The sequence below is a fragment of the Sceloporus occidentalis genome, unplaced genomic scaffold (assembly GCF_023333645.1).
Source record: "Sceloporus occidentalis isolate IW3139 unplaced genomic scaffold, rSceOcc1.0.p SCAF_4, whole genome shotgun sequence".
In the NCBI taxonomy this organism is placed as follows: Eukaryota; Metazoa; Chordata; class Lepidosauria; order Squamata; family Phrynosomatidae; genus Sceloporus; species Sceloporus occidentalis.
In genome coordinates, this window is record NW_028316984.1 from 188,049,156 (window position 1) to 188,076,200 (window position 27,045).

The following is a 27,045-nucleotide window of genomic DNA, read 5'->3' on the forward strand; positions in this document are numbered from 1 at the left end:
GTCTTCAGGAACTGGTTTTTGTAGCGACAGGTGTGACAAAATTCAAAAGATCCAAAAGGCCTTGAGAAATTAATTGGCTCTGGGCAAAAATGTTAGCCAAGTTGGAGAAATTAATTGAGTAAATACCAGAGGATTAATAATGAAAGATGTAAAAGCCACTTTTTACATCTGTTCTCTTCCATTCACTGTTAAAGTGTATGTTATTAACTGTAATCTAAGGCCATGTTTGAACAGGGTGTTCTTTCCAGGGCCCTGTATAATATTGCTTCTAGCCAGAAGATACTTGCTTATGGAGAATTGCTTATCTCCCACTTATGGAGAACACCATGTGAAATTCAAAGGAATAATGTGGGTACTAGAGTTGATAGATATATAAAAGCTGACTTCAGAACTGAATAAAAATGCTGCAAGCTTTTAGAAGGCAGTCCTTAACCTACCCATTCCCATTGATGAGGTTTAGCATGGGGCAGGAGCTATGCTCCACCACTGTAGAAGAACTTGATAGGCAAGAGGAGGAAGACATATTTGACACAGAGGTTCGTGGTAAGCCTGTAGAAACTTCCAAAGGCATAAAGTTGTCACTGGCAATGTCCTCAACTGGTGGTATACCCCAAAGTGGTGCCATTGAGAAGGTTGCCTTGCATCCAGTGTCCTTCCATTTCCGTATGAGGCTCTAGAATGAGGACATCTTATATATGCCAGGCTCAGGGGTGGCACTGGCATTTTTTCATCCGTCAGAAGCAAGAGAAAGAAAGCACAAAGTTTTCAACACAAAAAATGAGTGAAGAGGGGAGTTCAACCCATTCTCCTTTCTGCCCTTCCTGAAAGAACTTTGAAAGTCATGCATGATCTGCCATCCTAACCCAAACCCATTTGGCCTTGTTTCATTCTGTCCCACTTTTAAGTTTATAGGGCCAACAATTGGCAGAAAGTTATGATTTGTTATACTCTGTTCTTTGAGATATCTAAGCAGGCGTCTTGAAAGATACATACTCTTTTCATTCCAATCAGCAAAATATCTGCTGAGCGGGCTTGACTGAAAAGCTATCAGATGTTTGGGCTCTTACACAAACTTTCCGTCTTTCTTTTCTGAGGGAAGACCAGGGATGCAAAACCTCACACCTTTCATGTTCATATACAAAAAAGTTTTCTCTCCAGTGGATTAGTGGAATTTTTGTGCATTTTTAATTTTTTTAAAAAAACTTTTAAAATGGAAATTTTGAAGAGGTTTTTTTTCCCTTTTTTTGGAAGATGCAAAAAAAAAATAATCTTTGCTCTCAGGCAAAGCAGTTGGTAGTTTGTTTTTTTAATTTGGTCATATGTCAAGACACCTTTTCCCTGTCAAGGAAATTTCCAAACACTCTTTACATCCTTAGGAAAAAGTGCCCATGAAAGAGTACATCTTGCCCTTTGATGTGTCAACTTTTTTTAATCAAATGCTCTGCAGATGAGGGAGGATCTTCTGATAGGATGTGTTGCATGGAACATATTGGGTTGGTGCTGGAAACAGCTTTAGCTCTCCCACAAACATGCCTGTTCCCTTTTTCCTTCACTAGTAAATATACAAGTAAACTTTTTAGTATCTCTGGGCTTGTCTGCATTACTTATAATCCCCTGAATTCCCCCTGGGCATGCTGTATGTGCTGTTTATATTCTATAGACCTAAACCTCCAAATCAGGTCTAGGTTAGTTTTTTGTGGATTTTTCGGGCTATGTGGCCATGTTCTAGAACAGATTCTTCCTGACGTTTTGCCAGCATCTGTGGCTGGCATCTTGGTTGTTTTCACAATGCCCAGACCCAATTTGGGTCCCTGCATTTAAAAGACTTATTTTTTTGCTCCAGGTTTTCCAGAAAATTTGGAGCAAAACATGGAGACAACAGTCAGCTCCCTTCCTATGCGGTCCCTGCAAGCATCCCTGCTGTCACTTTGTGGACACAAGTCACTCTGAGTTAGAAGAAGGCCTTGCTCTAACCTCAGAGCAACTCATGCCCACAGTGGCAGTGGCAGCTGGCTTGCAGGAACTGCATGGGAAGGCAACTGCCCATGACTCACCAAAAACCTGCAGTAGGTAAGTAGTGGGATTCAGGGGGATTCTGGGCCAGAATACTCTGGGGGTATTCTGTCAAATGTAGATGAGCCCTCAGTTATTTGAAAGAAATTCTTTTGTTTCTTTCTGCACATGGGATGCTGGATGATGAGCTCCTGGGTACTTTTCTGTGGTACTCCATCCTTATGAAATACCCTACCATGGGCTTTAAATGGGCTTTTAAAGCCTGGGTGTTCAGGTTCACTTTTAACTAAACATAATCCCATCTTTTATAACAGAGACTGTGTGTGACCTTCCAGATGTTGTTGGACTGCAAGCACCCAGCACGTCTCCCTATTGGCTATGCCAGCTAAGTCTACCGGGAGTTGCAGTCCAACAGCATCGGAGGGCTATAAGATTACTAATGTGCTTTAAAGGTAAAGATAAAGGTAGTCCCTTGACATGAATGTTAAGTCATAACTAACTGGGGGTGGTGCTCATCTCTGTTGCTAAGCTGAAGAGCCAGTGTTGTTCAAAGACAAGTCTGGTGGTCATGTGGCCAGTGTGACTGCACCAAATGCTGTTACCTTCCCATTGAAGTGGTACCTATTTATTTATTTGCATTTGCATGCTTTCGAACTGCTAGGTTGGCAGAAGCTGGGACTAGTTACAGGAGCTCATCCCATCATGCAGCACTTGGGCCTTGAACTACCAACTTTCCAATCTTCTGATCATCAGAATTGGTGTCTTAACCACTAAGTTACCACATCCTTTTAGAGTTATCCTGTGTGTGTTTTTCACTGTTGCAGATTGTGCTCTTTTCCTAAAACGTATTTTGTGTTTTGTTGTTTCATCTTCTACTCTGCCTTGGGAAAGCTTTACCCAGTATACCAATATTTTTAATAGTATTCATGTTAATGATAATACTATAGAGAAAAAGAAAAGCCAGTATTTTCCAGGACAATAAGAAAGGGTTAATGGGACAGCATTCTAGCATGTTTTGCCCTAGTAAGAAACACTATGTTATGCATTACCCTCCATGTCAGGGGGCAACCTGGCACCCAAGCTCCTGCTGTTTACTTGATGAGCCAATACATTTTCTCTCCCTCCCTGCCTTCCCTTCTAGGCAAATCATATACAATGTTTGGAAAAGATAGCTCCACGCAGAGCCTCGGGATAGTTCCCTGTGCTATCTCTTGGCTTTTCAAACTCATCAACGAACGCAAGGAGAAGACTGGGACTCGTTTCTCGATTCGAGTATCTGCTGTGGAGATCAGTGGCAAAGATGAAAATCTACAGGATTTGTTAGCTGAAGTGGCCACTGGCAGTCTTCAAGATGGGCAGTCTCCAGGAGTTTATCTGCGAGAAGATCCGATATGTGGAACACAGGTAAAAGATCCTAGGGCAGCTTTGGAAGTCTTGCTTTCTCCTTTTTTCCTGATATTTTTTTTTCTGAGAAAAATCTTTTATCTGACAACAATTACAAGCATTTTAAAAAAATATATTTTTAATTGCTTTTTCACTTTTAATCCCCAGTCCCAGAGTGGCCATAATTTTTTTCCACCAGCAGCCTTGAGGCTTGCTCTGTTCAGAGAAGAGGGATGATCCATCCTGTTTTAATTGGTTGTTTCCTTGTTTATATTCCAGCTTCAAAATCAAAGTGAATTAAGGGCCCCGACTGCAGAGAAAGCTGCCTTCTTCCTTGATGCAGCTCTGGCAGCCAGGAGTACTAGCAAACCGGGGTGTGATGAAGAGGACCGGAGGAATTCACACATGTTCTTTACCCTCCATGTATATCAGTACCGCATGGAGAAGAGTGGCAAAGGCGGAAGTACGTTGAACTGACACAGATTTCCTTTGTTTTCTTGGTGACTTTAAAAGAGCCATTTAATATTAGTGAGAATCTCAAGCAAATCCCAAACAATTTTCTGAACTTCCATTTTGCAGAAGCCCAAAATGTATTAGCTTGCCGTTCTTCCAAAGGTTCATGGATGGTCTCTCCCCCATCCAATATCCCCCACCTGTCCAGTTTGTAAAAATTCAATTTTCAACCCTGATTCTTACAACAACCCTGTGTGGTAGGTTAGGCTTGGTGAATGGCCCAAGGTGACCTAGGGTGATTTTTGGATGGTTGTGGAACTGAGCTTTAGCCTAGCCCTTTCTTCTTGTTAACTGCCCTCGAGTTGCCCTCAATCCATGGTGACTGTGGATGAGGTATCTCCAAGACCCCTTGTCTTCCACTGCTTTGCTTAAGTCTTGCAGCTTCATGCCTCTGACCTCCCTAATTGAGTCTAATCATGTGGCATGAGGGCTTCCTCTCATTCTATTACCTTCAACCTTTCCCAGCATTATTGTATTTTCTAAGGAGTTGTGACTTGTCATGATGTGGCCAAAGTATGAAAGCCTCAATTTGATCATCTTGGCTTCTAGAGATATTTCAGGCTTGATCTCTTCAAAGACCCATTAGTTTATCCTTTTGACTGTCCATGATATCCTCAGCACTCTCTTCCAACACCACATCTCAAATGAGCTCATTTTCTTTTTTATTCAGTTTTTTCACTGGCCAGCTCTCATATCTGTAATGTTAATACTGTAATCACTTCATCACACTGAATTTCATCATCTTGGTCTCATGCTAACTTTGCGTGTGGACAAATAGATAAGCACAACAAGTGGTGGCCCTGGATGGAGGGGTGAATTTCCATGTACTGTATGTCAGAAGTTATCTATAGGGGAAGATTTATCCCACCCATTCATTGGGATCTAGATCATGGAAGAGAATATGCACCTCCAGGAGAAGGAACATGTGCATGATCTGTCGTGTCTGGGGAAATTGGATGGGATTGCAGGTTGCCCTTACGGCCCTGTTGAGCTGGATTTTTATAAAGTTTTATATACGTATGTTAACAAGCTCTTGCCCTTACATCATGTTAGTTCAAATTGGCCCTTGCAGCTTGAAAACAATTAGAATATTTGGGAATATGGAAGATCTTTGTGATTCTCATTTGATTTTTGGTTTTGTCTTATTAATCTGAAGATTAGTTAATGTCATGTTTTTTTATATTTGCATCCCTCTATGCAGCCATCCACATTTAATTTCTCTAGCCTTATTCTTCCTGAAAATCCTGTTAGAGTTGGATCAGTAAGTAACCTGTGTTACTTTTCCCATTGCAGTGTCTGGTGGACGCAGCCGTTTACATCTCATTGACCTGGGAAGCTGTGAGAAGGTGCTAAGCAAGATTCGAGATGGAGGGGGTTCACTTTGCCTTTCTCTGTCTGCCTTAGGCAGTGTCATTCTGGCCTTAATCAATGGTGCCAAGCATGTCCCATACAAGTAAGTAAATTAATGTTGAAATCACAGTTCTGTTCATACTGCTTTTTCAGAATACTAATCTATAGGCCAGGGGTTGGAATCATGTGGCCCTGGGGCCACATATGGCCCTCAGAGCATCCCCATATATTTCCTCCCAAAACTTGGGATATTTTTTCACAGAATCCCCCTGAGTGCCTGCATTTTGTTTTATCAAAATCTTCAGGTTTTTTTTTAAAAAAAATCCTCAATTCTTTTTCCTCTTGGAGGGGCTGTTGATGCCAGCTAAAGATCAGGAATGGTGAGGAATGGCCCTTGGGCCCTCTGAGGTTGCCCACCTCCAGTATAGACAATGTCAGTGTCTTGAATGAGGGGCACTATAGAATGTTCTGCAGTTTCAACTTGCTTTCTTTTCTAAACAACCAGAAGAGATTTTGCTCCACCCAAGTGAGACACATAGTTGCTTCCTTTGCCTCTTGCAACAGTATAGACTACTTTCAAAGATCTTATTTGATGAAGTTTTGTAAACTCTGCACTGACTACCAGTTAACTACCAAACCATGTTGAAGGTGTTACTTTACGCCTATAAGGTTTTAATGTGCAGAAGAAACCTGAGCCATGTCGTTTCTTTTTCTACAGTAAATGGTGTGAGGATTTCACGTTTAGAAGTTTCTGAAGTTACATTTCAAATAGCCTCTGAAGGAGGCCTTGAGGGCAATATAGGCCAAAATCTGATTTATTTATTTTTTTTACCAATAAAACATCTGCACATTTCTTCTTCACATTTTATTGGGGCCTGTCCAATCTTTGGTTCTTATATAGTTACAAGCTTCTCATGATAAGTTCATCTGAGAGTATAGACTGCCACAGCTTATACACTCAGAGTGGAAGTCCAATTCATTATACTTCAGTGTACTGAGATTCATTTTGCACAAAATCTTTCTCCCACTGACAGCAGATGGGCTCACAGCTTTCAGTTTCCATGCTACCAACTGAAGATTTCTTTGCTTGCCCAGGGGTTTTCCTGATTGTAAACTAATCTTGTAAGGTATCCCTGATAATGATTATGAAACACTTTATTATTTGAACTTTGTTTTACTAGTTGATTTAATTGATTTTCTTATTTTTCTTATTTTTGTTAAACTGCTTTGCTTTGTTTTGTTTTGTTTTGTAATAAAGAGTAGTGTAACATTGTTCTTTAATAAATAAATGCCAATGGTCACAGTTTCCTCATCCTGCTTAATATAAGAATAACTGTAATAATTGCTTAAAATCTCTTCTGTAGAATCCAGGCTGGATTGCATTCTTTTTCCTGAAAGATCAGCCCCTGATTTCATGGAAGCCCAAGGTTTTTCCTGTGGGGGCTTGCATTAAGACAGAAGTAGCTTGCCTTGAAGGACTATAGAAGGAATTGTAGATATTTCAGAAGCTCATTTGTGCCTCTGTTGTGTTCCATAGAGACAACAAACTGACAATGCTGCTGAGAGAATCACTTGGGAACATCAACTGTAGAACAACCATGCTAGCTCACATATCGGATTCTCCAGCAAATTATGCAGAAAGTCTCATGACAATTCAGCTTGCCTCTCGTATCCACAGAATGAGGAAGAAGAAATCCAAGGTTGGCATGCAAGAGCAATGAAACAGTATTTGATTTTATCAAGAATTGTCTCAACCCCAAAACAGGGAGTGATAGAATTTTTTAGAGCCAGCATGGTGTAGTGGTTTGAATATTGGACTATGACTCTGGAGACCAGGGTTTGATTCCCCTCTTAGCCATGGAAACCCATTGGGTGACCTTGGGTGAGTCACACACTCTCAGCCCCAGAAAATCCCATGATAGGTTCAACCACTTTAGGGCTGCCGTAAATCATAAATGACTTGAAGCCACACAGCAACAATAACAAATCAATTTTTGACAATAGCTTTGGGTTGCTAGTTCTTGACCTGGAAATAATGCCTGTAGTTTACTCCTTCAAAGAAGGGATTATATGGAAACAAATGACACAAGCTTCCTTTCATTAATTTTATCTTTTTTGCCTGCCTTAAGTCAAAGCCTAATACAGGCATGATGTCTTTTTAGAAGCACAATATGTTGTGGAACCCTACTTTGACTGTCCATTACATGTGGCAATAAAGTAACTGGTTGAAGAGTAGAATTGTATCAGCCTTTGAGACTAAATAAGGTCTTTTCTGGAGAGCTTTCTGTTTCATTGCAGCTTAAGTTTGTCTCAGAGACAGTAGTTAGCATAACTTTCTAAAATGGTTTGAGAATGCTGTGGCGCTCCAGATTTTGTTGGACTGCAGCTTCCATAGTCCCTGATAATTGGGCATATAGAGTGGAGATCACAAAAAGTGGAATGTAACAATGTCTAGATCAGGATGAGCAATTGCATGAGGTGCCAGGGCCAGCCTTCCCCTCACAGGAAGTTCAAATGCTTCCACTTTCCACTTCTCAGCTTGTTGATAGTGACATTACATCCCATTGAGAGGGAGTGCTGAGGAAAACAGAGGCATTTAAGAATAGCGTAGGGTTCTGAGGTTATTGTGTGGGTTGGTTGGTGGTATTTCTGTACATTTTCATTTATTTGGAGGTTTTCAGCATGATTTAAGGGTATAAATCACCCCCAAATGTGCAGTTTTTTAAAAACTTGTGAGATTCATGGCTTTCAGGGGTAGAAGGGCTCAGGGACCAGCAAAGTGGGATCCTGAGGTTACATGAAACTGATGGGCCACCCTTTGTCCACCCCTGGTCTAACTGGAAGATGTGCCCCTTCTGTTCTGTAAATGTCTTCTTAAAACCCAACAAAACAAAACTCCACACACATCTCCTCACAAGTTTCTCATAAGAATTAGGGTTCTTGTTGATTACAAGAACTGGGTTGTGAATCACGAAATTTTTAAAAGGGACTTAATGGCATTTTAATTATTATTATTTCTATTGACAGTATGCATCCAGCTCATCGGGAGGAGAAAGCTCATGTGAAGAGGGCCACATACGAAGGCCCCCTCATTTGAGACCATTTCATCCAAGGACCATGGCCCTTGACCCTGATATTCCTATCCTGAATCTTTCCAATGAGCCTGATTATTCTTCAAGCAGTGAACAATCCTGTGACACTGTCATTTATGTGGGTCCCAATGGTACAGCATTGTCAGACCGGGAGCTGACAGATAATGAAGGCCCTCCAGAGTTTGTGCCCATAATTCCTTCCCTGAACAAGAAGAAAAGCAGAGACAATGGGGGTCTTGCAAAAAGCTCTGACAAAGACCATTTCAAGTGCAACACTTTTGCAGAGTTGCAGGAAAGGTTAGAATGCATTGATGGGAGTGAGGAACCTGTTAAGTTTTCTTGCGGGGAGGTCTCTGCTGCATCTTCGAGCAGCACAGTCCCATTAAGTAAAGAAAATGGACAGTCTAAACCAAAACTATCCTCTCCTCCTGGGGGATTTAAAAAAGCAGCATTGCTGGAAACTGGGTCTCCAAAAAAGGGGCACAATCTTTATCCCCAGCACAATGACACTTGCCCTGAGAAGATCACTTCCTTAAAAACAGACTATGTCAAACCACAAGCCAAACCTGAGGGTAAAATAGCTGACTCGGATGGAGAGAAGGAGACAGTTACTGAATCCAGCCATTTACCAACTTGTAATGGTACTAGAGGCCAGGAGTCCAACCAAGCTGCTACTGTTGAACCAGTTGTAAAAGAAAAATCTTCATATGTGAAGAGACCTTTGCCCAGCCCTGCACCTCCACCGCCACAGCAAAAAGAGTCTCCACTGAAGAGCAATCCAACGTACATGAAGTTTGACCACAACACAATCAGGACTCCCCCTGTGGGAATGAGCAAGCAAGTGACAAGTGAATCTGGACCTAATACTGAAGGAAACAGGTTTTCAGGAATAAACAACACAGAGCACCAAGGAGATGGGATAGAGGTACATAGGTTCCGGTCATCTTTCCGAGGCAAATGCTTTGATCGGGATATACTGACAACGACAGTGACGTTGCAGCAGCCTGTGGAGCTTAATGGTGAGGATGAACTTGTCTTTACGGTGGTGGAGGAACTCTCCATCAGTGGTATCTTGGATAATGGAAGGCCTGCCAGTATCATCAGCTTTAACAGCGACTGCTCTCTACAGGCCCTTGCATCTGGCTCTAGGCCAGTTAGTATAATCAGCAGTATAAATGATGAGTTTGATGCCTACACCTCCCAGGCAACTGCCACTGGAGTCAACATTGACATTGTTGTACCCTTTGCTGAAGAACCATTCTCTAGCAGCAGCAGACGGTCCTCCATCAGTTCATGGCTCAGTGAAGTCAGCATCTGTACAATTGAAAGTGAGGGAGTGAGGGCTGGTGATGGTTTCCTTGCACAGTCCTCTTACAGCTGTAGCAAGTCTGAGGAGCCCTTTAACTTGAGTTCTCCTAATGCCCCCCTTCCACTGAAAAGCACTCTGAATGACAGTGGGTTTTGCTTTTCAGAGCTGGACAGTGAGAGTGTGAATTCAAACAAATCATCGAGGATCAACAGTAGTCCTCAAAACTCTGACTTAACCAAAGCATCTCAGATGGAAAGTGCTCTTTGTGTCACCGACCAACCAGCAAAGGTTAGGTCTTCTAACTCTCAAAACACATCAGTGATAGAAACAATACACTCCAGTCTTCCCCGGAGAACAAAAACTACCTCATCCTCAACCCAAAACAATAACACCCTCAGTTACAAGGAACTGCAGAAGTCACGTGCAATGTTTGAAGATCCCTGGTTGGTTCGTACAGATGATCATTTAGAAGCAAATGTTGCAGACCCGTTGTCATCTCCAAATACTCACATGTCCAATACTGAGAAACAATCAGTGAAATCCACCCAACAATATGGTGGCTTGGCTACGCCAACAAAATCCCAAACAATGCTTGCATGTTCACAGAGGGTGGTTGATGGGTGTGAAATGGCCTCCAAAGTTTCCAATGGAATGGCTAAAAAACCTGAAACTGTCACAAAAATGCCACAACTCAGAAGAGGTGCCACCACACTTGGTGTGGTTCCTGTGTCCCATAACAGCAGTGGAGGAACAGACAGTATAGGCAGGGGAAGTTCGGAAGCTGGTTTTGCTACTGGCAGCCTAAAAAAGAAGAGTGTACAGCAAAAAAGTAGTCTGTTGCCAAGGCCCAATGGGATAGTACCTCCAATGCCCCCTGTGCGTAAATCAAGCCTTGAGCAGAAAAATGGGGGCATCACCAGTGGAGGTGGGAAAGCTGCAGGACTAGATCCAACTAGAGCCACTACAACAAAAAATGAGGATGAAGTTGATTTGCGATTGCGAACTGGATCTTGTGCTACAGAAAATGTTAATAGCAGATGCAACCTCAAAGGAGACCACTCTTTACCCAAAGCAACCTCAAGTTTAAAGTCAAAGGCATCAAAAAGTGAAGCCATCCACCGCTATGGGAGCCACATGTCCCTTGAAAGATGTGATAGCCTGACATCTGTTGGATCCAAGGCCAATAGTAGTAGCAGTATTAGCAATGGCAGAAATGGTCGGTTGGTCCCAAGGTTGGGAGTTCCTCATGTTGCTTCTGGTCTGACATCACCTCCATCGTACACCACACCTTTACCCTGCAAAAACGGTCAGACAAAAAATGTGGCAGGTCAGAAAGCTGTCACCAGTGGCAATAAGAGCCGCAGTCTTTCAGCCAGTGGATCAAAGTCTCTGAGCTCCTCAGTGAAATCATTAGCTCAGTCTGTTGGGAAGACCTCTGGTGTTCCATTGAGTGGGAAAGCAGCCCCAAGGTCCATGCAAGGTGTAAGTGGCAAGCCTGGTCGAGGGACTATTATGGGAACCAAACAGGCCATTCGGGCAGCCAACACTCGTGTTAATGAGCTGGCATCGGGCAGTTCAGCCAAGATGAGCCACTTTAGGGGCTCAACAGACTCTGATAGTGGCAACGACAGTGGAATTAATCTAAGTGATGAGAAGTCACAAGTTCTTTTGCTTCCATCTCCATATAGCAAAATAACTGCCCCGAGGAGGCCTCAGCGCTACAGCAGTGGACATGGGAGTGACAATAGCAGTGTTCTGAGTGGGGAGCTACCACCAGCAATGGGTAGGACAGCTCTCTTTTACCATAGTGGTGGCAGCAGTGGTTATGAGAGTATGATACGTGACAGTGAAGCCACTGGAAGTGCATCCTCGGCTCATGATTCCATGAGTGAGAGTGGCATGTCCTCACCTGGTCGCATGAGAAGTTTGAAATCTCCCAAGAAAAGATCAACAGGTAATGCAACAAAAAATTCAAATTGATGTATGGATAGGATGGATGTAAATGGAAAGCCAGATGTATAAATGTGAATGTGTGAATGGGCAGATCTGAATGTGGTGGATGCATTGATAGATGGGTGTGAATGGGATGGAGGTGGGTTAGGGATCTTAATGCTTGACTATTTCACCCTCATATGCAGCAATGGATAATTATGATAGTTTTCTCCCTGTTGCACAAGAGAAAATGAATATTTCCCCATGATATTATTCCTGGGTTTGTTTGTTTTTATATGCTGAAGTGTTGCAGAATAATTCTTTTGCTGAGAATAACATATCGTTTTTGTGCAGTCCCCTGGTTTTCTGTACAGAATATAGGGTTTCTTGTACTGAAACCCTGAATGTCTCAAGTAGCCGACATCAATGGGAATATAGTGATTGAGGGGAGTAATAATGCCACTCTATTTCCTTTGGTCAGACCTCACCTGGAATATTATATCCAGTTCTAAGCACCACAAGTCAGGAAGAATGTTGACAAGCTGGAATTTGTCCAGAGGAGGTCAACCAAAATGGTAAAGGTTTGGAAACCATGCCCTATGCGAAGCGGCCTAGGGAACTATTTATTATTATTTATTGTTTATTTACTTCATTTATATGCCACCTTTCTCCCAAAGTGGGACCCAAGGCAGCTTCCAAAAACAGTAAAATCAAAAATTAAAAATGTTTACAATGAATTTTTATAGCAATTAAAAATCTACACATTAAACACTATAGGAACACTGTAAACGCCATAAAAAAGTTAAAAAACAAATAAAACACACAAATAAATTAAAAAATAAACCTTCCCTGATTAACTATTAAAAGCCTGCTTAAACAAAATTGTCTTTGCCTGCCAGCTAAGGAAAGCAGAGAGGGCCGAGCCTTACCTTCTGTAGAAGGGAGTTTCAGAAGGTGGGAGCAGCCATTGAGAGGGATCTGTCATCTTCTCACCAAGCAACCTGTGATGCTGGCAAGACTGAGAAAAAACTTGCCCCTGACGATCTTAGTGATCTTGCAGGTTTGTGTGGGGAGATACAGTCTTTCAGATATTCTGGACCCAAGCCCTTTAGGGTTTTATAGGTCATGACCAGCACTTGAAATTTTGGCTGGAAATGAACTGGTAGCCACTGAAACAGTTTTAACAAGGGAGTTATATGCTCCCTATATCTGGCCATGGTCAGCATTCTAACTATTGAAGTGTCTGAACAGTTTCTAAAGGCAGCTCTGCTTGGAGTGCTGGCTACGTTAGCCTGAAGACGCGAAGGTTAAGAGATAACATGATAGCTCTGCTTAAATGTTTGAAGGGATGTCATATTGAGGATGCTCTTCTGCTGCTCCAGAGACCAGGACATGGAGCAATGGATTCAAATTACAGGAAAAGAGATACCACCTCAACATTAAGAAGAACAGCAAGATGGCAAGAGCTTTTCAACAGTGCAGTACACTGCATCAAAGTGTGATGGAGTCGCTTTCTTTGAAGATTTTTAAACAGAGGCTGTATGGTCATCTGGCAGGAGTGCTTTGATTGTGTCTTCCTGCATGGCTGAGGGTTGGACTGTGGATGGTCCTTGGGGTCCCTTCCAACTCTGTGATTCTGAAATACAATTCTATGATACATTTTTCTGTGCAGAATAATTCTTCTGCAACACTTTAGGATGTCAAAACACCAGGATACAATTTTGCAGAATTCTCACTGGTTGATTATTCTACCCGATAGCATTGTCTGATTGTCAGGAAACCTTTTTTTTTAAAAAAAAACCAAAACAAAACCTGGGAGTTAATCAATTATGAATATTATTTCTACTGTAGATGGATATGAAATTGGGTTGATGTATAGATGGATGAGGATGTAGGGGACATGTGAATGGATGGATGCTCATGGTGGTTGGAGGGATGATGCTAATATTTATGTAAGGATAGCTGTGAGTGGCAGGGGTAGCTCTGGATACCAATGGATGTGAATAGGGGAGATCTGTGCTTGGATGTGACAGGTGGATGGATGGATGAAGTTAATGCCTAGGGCATATATGAGAAAATAAAAAGAGGAGCAAGTGGGGTGGCAATGTGAATAGTGTACTGATGTAGGGATGATTTTTCACATCAGGGAATACATCCCTAAGGGTGGGAATAAATACTTCCCCAGCCTTGCTTTAAGATTCTGTGTTTATTTAGCAGTTACAAAGTATCATTCTAGTGGCTCTTCCTACAAACCTTTGATTGGCAGGTCCCCAAGTGAAAATCAAAGGGTTATAAAAGAATTTGGCAAAAACAATGCACTAAACTTTGTGATTAATCTGCTAATTAACTACAAACCTAAGGCTTTCATTAGTTTTACAGTGCATTTAGACAATCAACTGAAATTAGAAATAGATTGGAGATTCACTGGTGTAATCAGTTCCAAGCGGCTTCCTTTCCCAGAAGAGTCTACAAAGACTACTGTGTTCTCTAGCTTTGGACAGAAATGGATAAGGGCTGATTTGATATGACAATGGAGAAGCCCACTTAGAAAACAAACCATTTCCACAGAGTCATGAGGCACATCTTACGAAAGAACCATTTTTAAACAGTTTTATTTTTGCAGGAAAATGCATCTTAGTAGAAAAGTAAAAGACAACAGTAATAGCATACCCTCTCCCAGTCTCATTTTACTGTTTACAAGATTAAGATAATTTGTTCTAATCCTTTTATGCATTGCCAAAGTAAATATCTTTATTCATGTAATATATAAATGATTTGCCAGCTTCAGATTGTTCTTTATCAATCAACAGTTTTCTAACTAAAAATCAAAATGGGGGGTCTGATTTTCAAATGTACTTTTTAACAGATATGCATGCATATTTGCATAATTTAAAAATGTATATATCTAGCTGGGTCCTTTTGTGGGTAGAAAAAGTGCTTTTGCCTCAGCGGATTCTCCCATTCATGTTTTCAGACTTGTGTGTTTTCTGGCAGTGCTGTTGTGGCCTTCCACAATTCGAGAGAATACTGTACTGTATCCATGGTTGTGTCTTTGATTTAGTGAAGGCTTCCCTGCTCCTCAGTATTCTCTGGAAGACTGTGGATTGTCTTAAGTCCAATGTGGAAAGTTTCATTGAGGAGGAATGAGGAATAGATGAAAATAGCTTCTCCTCCTGTTCTGATAGGAGCTATTAAATAGAACCTTGTGCTTCATCACTGCCATAAAACATTTACTTTATTGAAACACTAATATTTTCAGCATTGTTGTTGTTGTTAGCTGCCTTTGAGTTGACCTTGACTCATGGTGATCCAGTGAATGAGATGTCTCCAAGACCCCATATCCTCTACCTCTTTGAAATTTTAGTGCTCACATGGCAGGATTCACTTTCTAAGGCAGGAGGGTGAGACTGTGTTGAGATAGCTACAAGAAGCAGATCAGTACCAGAATGAAGTGATCATTCAGGCCTAAAATCAAAGGGCTAGAGTAGAACCATTGATTTACTGGCCCTCTTCCAGTTGGGACTACTGTATATATTCAAGTCTAAGTCAACTTCATGTTGACTTCCAGTTGACTCTGGCCCCCAAACCTGTGTCAAGGGCAGGTTTGGAGGCCAAAATCAGGGATTTTGATACAGTCCATGGATAAGTTGCTGGTAAAACCAATGGGCATGTAACAAAGGATCTAAAGGATGAAGCAAAGGAAAGCAATGCCAAAAATCCTTCAAAATTCCAGCAGGCATAGCTGTTTGTAGGAAGGAAGGTTGAGTGAGTAGAGGGGGATCAGAGCTTCCAGAACAGATCATACTCATGCCTTTCACCAGGGGATGGCTCCTTTTTAAAATGAGAATTAAAGCACAGTACTTACAATGACCCATGAATAAGTTGACTCAGTGGTTTTGGGGTCATTTTTTGACTAGAATTTCTAGATTTACACAGAAGCCTATGCAGTAACCCTTGGATTTATGCCTCAGTTTTCACCAACAACCAGTAAAAAGTGGCATCCCATATTACAAAGAAGGTGGAGTGGGGAGCTTCTTCTTAACACAGAATATATGAAGTTGCTTTTAGTAGAGATGGGACACACAAGGAGGTTCAGTCCAAACATGCCCTTGGATTTATTTGTTAATCAGCAGAAGTACCCAACCTTGCATGATTTAGATACCCTTCAGTCTCCACCTGGGTTCTTTTTCCCTCCCACTTACATACCTACTCCCTTTATTTACTCACATATCCACCAGTCCAGGTGGGCTTCCTCTCCTGCCACTGATCCACCTCTTTCCCATGCTAAATGCTTTTTATCTCCTCTCACCTGCCTAGGTGCTTCCTGCTCTCTTTCCTCCATCCCTCATCAGGAAGCACAACCTTCTTTTACATTTTAGAAAGTTAGGAAGGTTTGCCATGTACTAACTGAAATTGGTGTTTAAAGCTGCAGTCAAATTTCAATTAATTAAAATTAATAATCCAGTAAAAAAGAAAGTAACTGTGAGATGCACAATCATTGGCTAGAATCTTGTTGATGCACTGTGCTAGCATAATAATGCAATTAGTGGTTCCACTCTCATCCAGAGCCTTTAGCAGCGACCGAGGAAATAAGGCAAAGGCCAGAATCCTGTTATTGTCTAATGCATGTGTAACTTCGTCAATAAAAGCAGTTGGATGTTTCCAACTGTATGTTGGAAGAGACCTCAAGGGCCATTGTTCAACCCCCCGCCATACAGAGAAATGTAACCAAAGCACCCCTGACAAATAACCACCCAGCCTCTTGTTTAAAAACCTCCAAAGATGGAGACTCCACCATGCCCCAAAGGAGCATATTCCACTGTCAAATAGGTCTTACCATCAGGAAGTTCTTCCTAATGTTTAGGTGGTTCTTCCAGTAGTTTGATTCCATTCCTCCACGTCCTGTTCTTTGGAGCTGCAGAAAGCAAACTTGCACAATCTCCAGTATGACATCTTTTCAAATATTTAAACAGGGCCATAAATATCACCTCTTAACTTTATTTTTTCCAGGCTAAACATACCCTAAGATATTCCTCATAGGGCATGATTTCCATAGTTCTGTCCAATGTGGAAAGTCTACATTCAGTCCAAAGTTGTGGAAGCAGAATGGCCCGCATGTTGCATTGTGGATGGATACATGTTGTGTGTAGATGTACATGGATTGAGTATTTCATTACACATTTGCAATTTTGATTCATTTGCACAGTGTTGCCATTCAGCACAAGGGGTTTATAGCACAATTAATTCACAACTACATATGGAGATCTACTCTGTGCTTGCCATATGAAGGGTCTTCTTGAAAGCTTTGGTTCTCATCATTGGGAGAAGGCTGCCAGCACTGACCAGACTATTTTGCAAATGCCTGGCTTCTAAATTGGTCCTAGTGGTCTGCTCTAGTTAGTCCTGTCCCATCTTCTCCAAGTTGCCTTTGCATGATGAGAACGACCTACAGGAGTGCTATAAATGCAAGTAGTTGTCTTTATTTGGAGTGGAATACTCATGGCTTTGTTAGGACTGTTTGTGGATGAAATTTGGTACCATTTCAGTACATCCATAGTTCTGAATATCTCTGTATGTCTGAACACTTGAAACACCATTTTAGAACATCCCATTTTAAAATATCTGTACATTTATTACAGATATGTAATAAATAATAATAAATAAACTTTATTCTTATACCCCGTCTTTCTGCTGCAGCAATCAGGGTGGCTTACATGACTAGAATATATTAGAATAATACATACTCTCAATAAATAAATTGACCCCCCTCTCCCCATTAAAATAGGATTAAATACAATACAGATATGTGTGTGTGTGTGTGTGTGTGTGTGTGTGTATTTTATAAAGATCTGCTTCCTGGTTTGTTGTGACCAGTCTGCTTCCTTGTGCACCCAATCTGTTTAAAGGCCCAGTTTCAGCCTTTGCAACTATTCTCTTTTCATAGCACATCAACCTCTTAAGTCTCTTCTACAAATCAATATTAACAGCTGTGTAAAGTTGCACACATATTGAGAAGGTATTACTGGCTGATGGATTTGTATTTGGCTTTGCCCCGGGAAATGCTTTATAAGGTCTTTCTTTTTAAAATGACAAACAGTTCCTTTCCTCAATTGGAATTGTCCACTGTCAATAAATTACAACTTACCTTTTGGAGTGCTTAGTGCTTTGCCACTCCTAATGTATTCAGAAGCTGTTTGAGGAAAAGGAGGTTTAACGGTTGTGATGGGAGAAATGACTTGCAGAAGAAGCCTGTGAATGTTTGTTCACTAGGACTTACTCCTAGGCAAATGTGTGTAAAGAAGTAAGCCTAAACCCTAGGTGGGGGTGACTTTGGCAAATGTTCAGTTGTTACTTCCAGCTAGAATGTATCACTGAAATGGGGGATGCACATGAATCTTTACTTACCAAGTTCCCATTGATTTGGTCAGCCTACACTAGTTGGGAGTAACACATCCCCGTATTTTCTGTTGGTTGAGAGCCACATTCCTTTTGGCATAACTTGTTGGGAGCTACATGTGGATGAAACCACACTTTCCCCCCTCCTTCCATTTCTCCCGTGCCTCTTTTTGTGTTCCTCCTCTTTCTCCCTATCCAGTGACTAACTGAAGTATGAACAGTTTGGACTCAAAAGATTCATAGACACATAGAGTTGGAAGGTAGTGAAGAAGACATCTAGTCCAACCCCCCTGCCAGCATTTTTTATGAACTGACAGTTTACAAAGAGTGTTTGAAATTTGGAAGAGCTAGCATGATGTTGTGGTTTGTACATTGGACTATGGAGACCAGGGTTCAAATCCCCACTTGGCCATGGAAACCCACTGGATGACCTTGGGCAAACTGCTCCCTCTCAGCCTCAGAGGAAGACAATGGCAAACCCCAACCTCCTCTGAACAAATCTTGCCCAGAAAACTGAGTGATACCCATAAGTCAGAAACAACTTGAAGGCACACAATAACACAGTTTGATACATAATTTGAAATAGGATTAAGGACTGCCATTGGCCTAATGCTGCTGTTCTTGTTGCTGCATCTGTTCCTTCTTCTTATTATTAATTCACTTTTACTCTGCCCCTGAAATCATACAGAAAGCTAAGGAAGTGCATTTCCCGTCCCATTTACTCCCAGCCTTCCTAGTCTGGTGGAGCAGGTCTGTAAGGGTGATGTAAACACAAGCTTTGTCATTGGGTTGGGCTTGACTTGGACACAAATGCGCCCAAGCTGAAACATTTCTTTTTAAAAAAACTCTCAGGTTTCCAGCGACGTCGATTGATCCCAGCTCCTCTTCCTGATTCTGCATCCCTGGGGAGAAAGCAAAATGTTGCTGGTCAGTGGGTTGATCTACCACCCTTGCCAGGCACTTTGAAAGAGCCATTTGAAATTAAAGTTTATGAGATTGATGATGTGGAACGATTACAGCGACACAGACAAGAGGAAAGTGAGGTCAGTGCATATTTCACGGCAACAGCAAACAATTTAAATGGCATACACATTTATACAACACACAAGGCTTGAAATCTAGTGAATGGTGCTAGAGGAGAATGGATTGCAATTAAAAACACTGTCGTTATGTGTGTTTTTTTTACCATTCATATGTTGGGGTGCCTCACCCATTGAAAATAATTGCTGCCTGCCATTAATTGTGTTTAACGCAGCTGATGAAGTGAATGGAGAATATCAATTAATACGTTACGAGAAAGCTTTATAATCATTGCCTGCCTGATGAAACTTTATGGGCTTTCCTTCACTACAGGGTCATTAACTCTTTATGTAAATGGCATAAAATATCCCGGTTAGAATTCTGTTAAATGCAAGAAGTTGTGAGTTTAATTTACTTGTAATTGGCAAAACAATCCAGTTAATTTTGAGTTGGTGCTAGGAATGGCAGCTATTCCTCTGGTACCTTATTTTAACAATAAAGAAAATAACTTTTCTTCTCTTGTTTCTTTTGCAGCCTTTTCAGGATGTTGAAAAGGTAGGTCATGTCTTCCTTATATCATCCAGAAGTAGATATTTTGCAGCAAACATAGAATCTCTAGGGTAGTTTTTTTAAAAAATCAGTTCTTTATTGATACATTTCCATCATCTCATACAAATAAACATACGGGATTCAGTGATACTAGATGTGTGCAAAACTCAGTAATATACATACATCCAAGCATACCTATTTCTGGCCTAAATCCTATTGATAGTCCTATATAGATTCACTGAAACAGTTGTTGATTAGTGCATCAAAATTTATGTCAGTCCCATTGATTCAATGGTCTGCTGGAGTTGGGAGTAACAATAGGATTCAAGTTTGTTGTTGTTCTGTACTTTCACATTGTTTCTGCATTATGGCAACCCAATGTCAGACCTATCACAGAGTTTTCTTGGTTCAGAGCGGGTTTGCCTCTGCCTTCATTTGAGGCTGAGAGAATGTGATTTACCCAAGGTCACCCAGTGGGTTTCTTTGGCTGAGTAGGGATCCAAATCCTGGCTTTCAGAGTTGTATTCCTACACTCAAACCACTACAGCAGGGGTAGGCAACCTTTTTGAGCTGGGGGCCGGGTTGCTGTCCCTCAGACAACTGGGGGGCCGAAGCCAAAAAATAAATAATTAAATAATTTTTAAAATTGATAAAGAAAAATCAGTGATATTAACAAAAAACTTGAATAAAGAGGAGAAGGGAATGTTAAGACAAAAAACGGGTTGTGAAGTGGCCAATAAAGTGAGATATCTGGGTATATGGATTGCAGAGAATAATATGAATCTGTTTGATAATAATTAGAAAAAAGCCTGGGAAGACATTAAAAAGGATATGCAAAGATGGACACATTTAAACCCATCTATATTAAGCAAAGTATATGCCATAAAAATTAATATCATTCCAAAACTTTTGTTTCTGTTTACAAATTTACCTATTCCTATTCAGGACAAAGTGTTGGACCAATGGAATAGTGAATTTAAAAAATTTATTTGGAAAGGAGGAAAGGCCAAGATAAGGTGGAATAATTTGAAAGAAAAAAGAGAGAATGGTGGGTGTGGAATGCCAGATATTAAACTGTACAGATAGGCTTGTAATATGATGTGGATACAAGATTGGATTAGCTTAAAGGAAAAGGATATGTTGAATTTGGAGGGGCCAGACCTGCGTTGTGGCTGGCACGCATATTTATGGTATAACAAATTAGAAGTAAATAAAGATTTTTATAATAAACCTATTAGGAGAGCTTTGATAGGAACATGGAATCGGGTTAAAAATATTTTTTATTATAAAATCCCGGGCTGGGTATCCACACAAGAGGCATTTGCAAATAAATGGGAAAACAAGGATAGATGGTTAAGATACAATGATATATTAAAGGTGAATGGAAAACAAGAAGTGGTAATAAAATCGAGAAAAGAATTGGTAAACGAAAATAAGGAATTAAACTGGTATAGTTATTATCAGATACATAATAGATTTAAGGAAGATGTAAAAAAGAGAGGAATAGAATTAGGCAAAACGGAATTGGATGAGATAGGATTAAAGGAGGAGGAAAAGAAAATATCAAAACTGTATAAATTGTTCAGAGAAAGGGAATTGGAGAAAAAACCAATCAAACAATATATGGTGGATTGGGCAAAAGATATAGGTCGTGAAATACCATTAGAAGCATGGGAAAAAGCATGGTCTAGAACAAACGCTTTCACTAAAAGTCAAGATTTTAAAGAAAATTTTCTTAAAATACGTAACAGATGGTATTATACCCCAGCTAGATTAAAAAAGATTCGGAAACTAGAGTTAGATATTTGTTGGAATTGTCAGAAAGAAAGAGGTACAACATTACATATGTGGTGGAAATGTGAAAGAGTAAAAGAATTTTGGGATGAAATACATCAAATTATACAGCAAATATTTGGAATAAGCTATAAAAAAAAGCCGGAAATATATTTACCAAATATGACATATTTTTTGAAAAAGGAAGATGAGAGCAGACTGTGGAGAATTATGTTATATATGATTACGCTTGCAAGGTTAATAATAGCAAAAAATTGGAAATGAAAGGAGAAATTACAGATAGAGGATTGGTTATGGAAGCTAAACGATATAAGAAAATTAGATGTGCTCTCATGTATAGTAGATGACAAAAAGAAAAATAGGATTGAGAAAGATTGGGCTCAAATAACAACGTTCCTGGAAAAAAGATGGTGTTTAGATAAGGGCTGGTTTGCTGAGAATGATTAATTTATGGGATGGAAGATTCGCAAACGGGAAACATGAAATATATAGTTGTAAGATTGAAGTTATGAATTCTATTGGAATAGTTATTTGGAGAATACATATGGTAGTACCACAAAGAAGAAGAAGAAAAGAAAGAGAATATGATTAAGAGTTTTATTTTTCCTTGTTGTACAGATATTTTGAAACAAGATACGAAGAAAATATAAAAATATTCCAATAAAACCTTTAGAGCTAAGGAAGTAAAGAAATATGGAGAAATATGGAGAAGAATTAAAAATAGATGTATATGTTAAATATGGATATGTATTTGTATGGAATAATGGAATGTATATATGATTTATGTAAAACTAATAAAGAACATTTGAACAAAAAAAATTAATTAAATAAATAAACCAGGACAAATGTAGGACAAAATTTCCAAATGGAGGACACACAAAAAAAATTGCTGATTTTTAAAAAAATGTTAATATAAATGCATGTTTCTGAGGCTTCTATAGACAATTGCCCCCCTTGCCCGCCGCTTGCCCCCCCTTGCCCGCCTCCTCCTGATAGGCCAAAGGCCCCACGCCCTCACGCGAGAGGCCAAAGGCTCCAGCGGCAATCGGCAGCAGGACCAGGCTGGGGCCGGTCCCAAGGCCTTGCCGAGCCACATCCGGCCCGCGGGCCGCAGGTTGCCTACCCCTGCACTACAGGGTTCAAGCTTTCACCAATAAAACCAATGGCTGGGACATCGTATTGTATTTACTTCTGTTATGAAAGTAGAGAGGGGGAGTGTTTCAGTAGAGAGTTCAGAACTTGGACTAATACACACATACACACACACACAATGTCCAGAATCCCCATACCATGATGATTAGTAATTTATCCAAGCTCTCAGGGCATGACATGTTTTACTATATGGACAATGATGGAAGAAAGTTGAGGAAGGATCTGTGAAGTCAAAGGCTTCACAGTATATATATACCTGACTTTTTTCTAGGCAAGCATTCTCTGAAGTTACCAGCCACAGATGCTGGCGAAACATCAGGAAGAAACTCTTCTAAAACATGGCCACATAGCCCAAAAAACCCACAAAAAACAGAGGAAGGATCCCTTTAACCTTCTAGTTATATTTTAGAATGATTTTTATCTCTTTGGATACTTTAGATTTTCTGTGGCCTTGTTTGCACTGAACAGGTTACTCCAGGAATGGCCTGGAGTATCCTGCCCCCAGAGGTGCCACAACCTCATTCCATTCCTACACAGAGGTAGCTGTTTGCAATGGGGTCTCATTGAGCCACCCAGCACATATGCTGCCACCATAGGTTGCTTGCTTCTGAAGTCAGAAAGAGGTCCCCAGCAATCATATGGCTGGGTGTCTTGTTCTGACCTCAGAGTAAATGAAACCCCTGCACAAAGTTTCCCTGGTGCAGGAACAGAGGTCACTGGATCTTCCCGAAAGATCCGGAGTAAGTTTTTAAAAATCTAGTGTAACATGCCAGTGTTGATGCTGACCATGCTGGACATTGTCAGGACTATTCACCACAGAACTGGGCTTTGGTTGTGTATCATCTAAACAGGACACTTCCAGAATGGGGGGAAATGGGCCATTTGGCCGATGCAGACAAGACCTATGATAACACTGCTTTTAAAGTTTTAATTTCCATAGTAAAATGTGTCATGTCCTGAGAGCTTTCACAACAGAGAAACCTCAACATGGTGCCCTTCAGACTACAGATGGTTTGGACTACAACTGACATAAGGTATGACTGTTGCCCATGCTGTTGGAAGTTGTAGCCCCCAAACATCTGGAGGATAGGGTGTTTCATAAGCCAAACAAATAATAAAAATAATACCTAACATTAGAATGGAATTTTTTGTAGTGGAGAAGCCACACTGGTGTCTGCGCATAACCCTTCTCCTACTCTCTGCTTCTTCTGTGCAGCTTCTTTCAGTTCTTATGCAAGGTTCAGAAGCAGAAGTTGCGGGGGGAAAGGAGAGGTGGTAGAAGGGTTAAGCACGATACTGGCACTTAGTCTCCAGTTTTCTTCCTCCACTGCACTCCACCTCCACTTTTCAGAGGCAGATTTTGCTGTTTTAGTTTTGCTAACTAAATTATATTTATCCTTTGCAGTGGAGGAAGAAACAATTTTTTTTACATATGGTTGTAATTTAAGAGAATCGCGGAGAAGTACATTAACACAGGGAATGGTAATAAATGCCTTAAGTGCTCAGCACATGTTGTTTTTATTAGGTTAGTATCTATGCAAGTCCATTTCCTGCAAGTGTAGCAGAGCTGAGAGAGGATCCTTCCCTGGTTTAATGTTGCATAATTGTGGTAGCTGATTCTGAATGACGAGGGCAGTGGGTTTTTTAAGATGAGAAAGACATAAGCAGATGGCAAGTGAGTCACATTTGGTCATTCTTTTTTTTTTTTTTTTTTGTCTCCCCAAAGGGCCTGATATATTTTAATACAAAACTGAAAATCCTGGAGAGGCGACACCAGAGGATAAGAGAAGTGAAAGCAAAGCACGAGCTCTTGAAAGATGAGTTGGAAGAAACAAAGTGTAGGTTGATGTTGGATCCAAGCAAGTGGAAAGGAGAATGTAAGTATGTCTTATTCACTAGGGCAACAGTTCCTGGTTCAGAGAAAATTAGTCATGCAGGGGCACAGACTCCCAATAGCTACTGGCATCTAGGAAAAAAAGGAGTCTAATGCTTTTGATCCTCTATTCTTAAAATACTGAAGAAATAGATGTGAATTGGTTGCGTGTTTCTCTTGTCATAATTTAACCACGTGTTTCTTCTGCTCTGTTTTCTTATGGTTTAACACAGAGGTCTAGCAATGGGTGTGTGTGAAGTTGTTGCCTCCCCAAATAAGAATTCTGTCCTGCCATGAAAGTTTTCTCCACTCCCCAAATTTCTATCATTGCAGTAATTTAAAACTTCAGTTGAGAATTTAGAAATAAAAGAAAAGGGACAGGCAAAATTACTGAAGGAATGTGAACACAGCATCTAAGTATATAATCTATAATCTAATAATTATAGTTGTGAACAGTTTTCAGAGACTCACTCTGCAATGCCAGAAATTTGGGAGTGGAGCAAAATTGCATTTGGAAGGACCAGAATTCTGACTTGGAGAGGCACTGCCCCCACCCCCCACCCCCGCTCTTGTAGCTATACCCCTGGTTTAACATGTTCAAAGAGTGACTACAGACATTTATAGAAACACATGGCCTGTGTTAAATATATGTTAACTGATCTTAAGGATGTTGGCTCCTTTGATACTTCTAATGGTCTGCTTCGGACTCTGGTGCCACTCTTAAGTGCTCCTCTTTGATCTTTTCCTAGCTTTTCAAAATAGTTCCAGCTTCTCTTACCAGTCAGTGTTTTGGATCTTCAGTGAAATCACTGAGATTTCTGTGTGTTTATTATTACCTGTCTGGTACACCATGTTAAAATTTGGTGTTGTGTACACAGATCACAATGAAGTGTTTTGTTTTCACCTTTCAAGATGGAACTGCCTTCTGTGCTTGACATGAGGTTGTCTATATTGAATCCTCCCCCCAAATCTTCTAGGCACTTTTACCTGTATAATAGTGTGACTAAGTTTTGAATCTCCTTGCCTTTTCTTCATCTTCATGAGGTTGATAGGAATAAATGGAATATAGTACAAGGTGATGTCAATGGATATTATCAGATGGAGGAGCAAAGTACCCTTATTGCGTCCTTAATCTGTGGTATTCATGCAATCAGAGGGTAGATTATCACACACCTCTGTGCTTATCCCATTGTTCTCCTGTCCATAAACAGTAATGGACCTGCCATTTGGTATTAACAGGAGTTTCCGTTAATACCAAATGGATAGAAGAAGAACGGGATAAGTGTGCAGGGGTGTGATAATCTTCCTCCTGATCGTGCAAATACCATGGGTACTTAGAGGTGGTTTTGCCAGTTCCTTCCTCTGAAATATAGATTTTCCTTGGCTAGGTGGTTATAATAACCGTTTTCAGAACAACAGCAAAATACAAACAAATGAACAAAAATAATACACAAAATTATCTTGTATTATTACTCTTCTGATCAACAAAACATGCTGAGTTTATTGCCTCTTGTACTTAAGTCCATGCTGGACCAAAGGTCTATTCACATTCTATAATGCACACCACCTTGCTATAGGGGTCTACTGCCTATCTGCAGGCTTCTGGTTAAGGTGCCTGGTCATGTCATACAGAAGGCTGATATGAGCGATTCAGTACCCTCCCTACCCTTAGGCAGATTTGAGGTACTGACAAAAGGCAAGACATTACCAAGTGAACAGTGATAACAGATAGGTTTCCAAAAGATTAGAGCTGAGATCCTCAAATACTTTTGTTTGTCTTTTGATGCCAACAGTTGAGGTTGACCCTGATCTTGATAAGGAGTCGCAAGATTATCTGGAGGCATTGGAACAAGTGACTGATGAATTGGAGCAGTGTGTGAATCTGTGCAAGTCACATGTCATGATTGTCACCTGCTTTGATATTGGAGTAATCTGTGACACCCAGGATGCTGTACGTGAAGTGGAAGTTTGAAGGTGGTTTGCAAAAGGACTCAAGGAGGTGATGCCCAGCTATCAAAAGATGAGAGGAAAAAATATGTGTGTTGGAAAGCAGAGGTGGAAACATGAAGACATGTGATGAAGAATGTTGTCAAAGCCTGAAGCTGTCGAGGAATTAGAATGTTCTAAACCTTTGTGGTGCCTCAGCAACCTATGAATTGTACAAAGTTCAACCTGAGATTTCTAATGAATGAAAGGAGACAAATAAAATAAACCCTATCAAGAACCAACTCTGTCTGAAAAGGAGAAGTGCCTTTACCGCTCATGTGTGACTTGTTTCCTTGATTTTGTATTTGTTGCTAGAATTGAAACCAGCAAACTTAAACAGACCATAAAATGTATTCCTTTGAAAGTTTTTATACTGTATAGTGTAATTTATGACTATATGTAAAAAAAAAATACAAAAACAGAAATTGTAGGAAAAGCAATAAGTAAATTATGTTTTCATACCTGAATTTGCCTCCTTGTTTAATGGAAAAGCTGGTTTTATGTAGCAGAACAGAAAAAATAAATAAATTGTATTATAATTGCTTTTTTGTGGTTTAGGATTTAAGATATTTTTATGAACATTTATCTATTGGAAAGGTGTATTATGAAATTTCAAAATGCTTAGTTTGTATTCAGTTTTTTATACTCTTCCTTTTTCAGATCATGCGGAACATGTTTTTTTC

At 40.4% G+C, this 27,045-nt stretch overlaps 1 protein-coding gene across 1 annotated transcript in view; it reads left to right on the forward strand.

Moving 5' to 3' along the window:
• The window catches only part of KIF26A (kinesin family member 26A), a 236,799-nt gene extending 210,008 nt beyond the window's left edge, over nt 1-26,791 (forward strand). Inside the window, exons 8-16 of the mRNA XM_089522653.1 lie at nt 3,155-3,417; nt 3,676-3,859; nt 5,203-5,362; nt 6,797-6,959; nt 8,287-11,614; nt 18,841-19,031; nt 19,543-19,563; nt 24,230-24,380; nt 26,170-26,791. Coding sequence (XP_089378779.1) covers nt 3,155-3,417; nt 3,676-3,859; nt 5,203-5,362; nt 6,797-6,959; nt 8,287-11,614; nt 18,841-19,031; nt 19,543-19,563; nt 24,230-24,380; nt 26,170-26,348 — 4,640 coding nt within the window. The 3' untranslated portion in view covers nt 26,349-26,791. The remainder of the gene's footprint in view (nt 1-3,154; nt 3,418-3,675; nt 3,860-5,202; nt 5,363-6,796; nt 6,960-8,286; nt 11,615-18,840; nt 19,032-19,542; nt 19,564-24,229; nt 24,381-26,169) is intronic.
• Nucleotides 26,792-27,045: the final 254 nt, after the last annotated feature.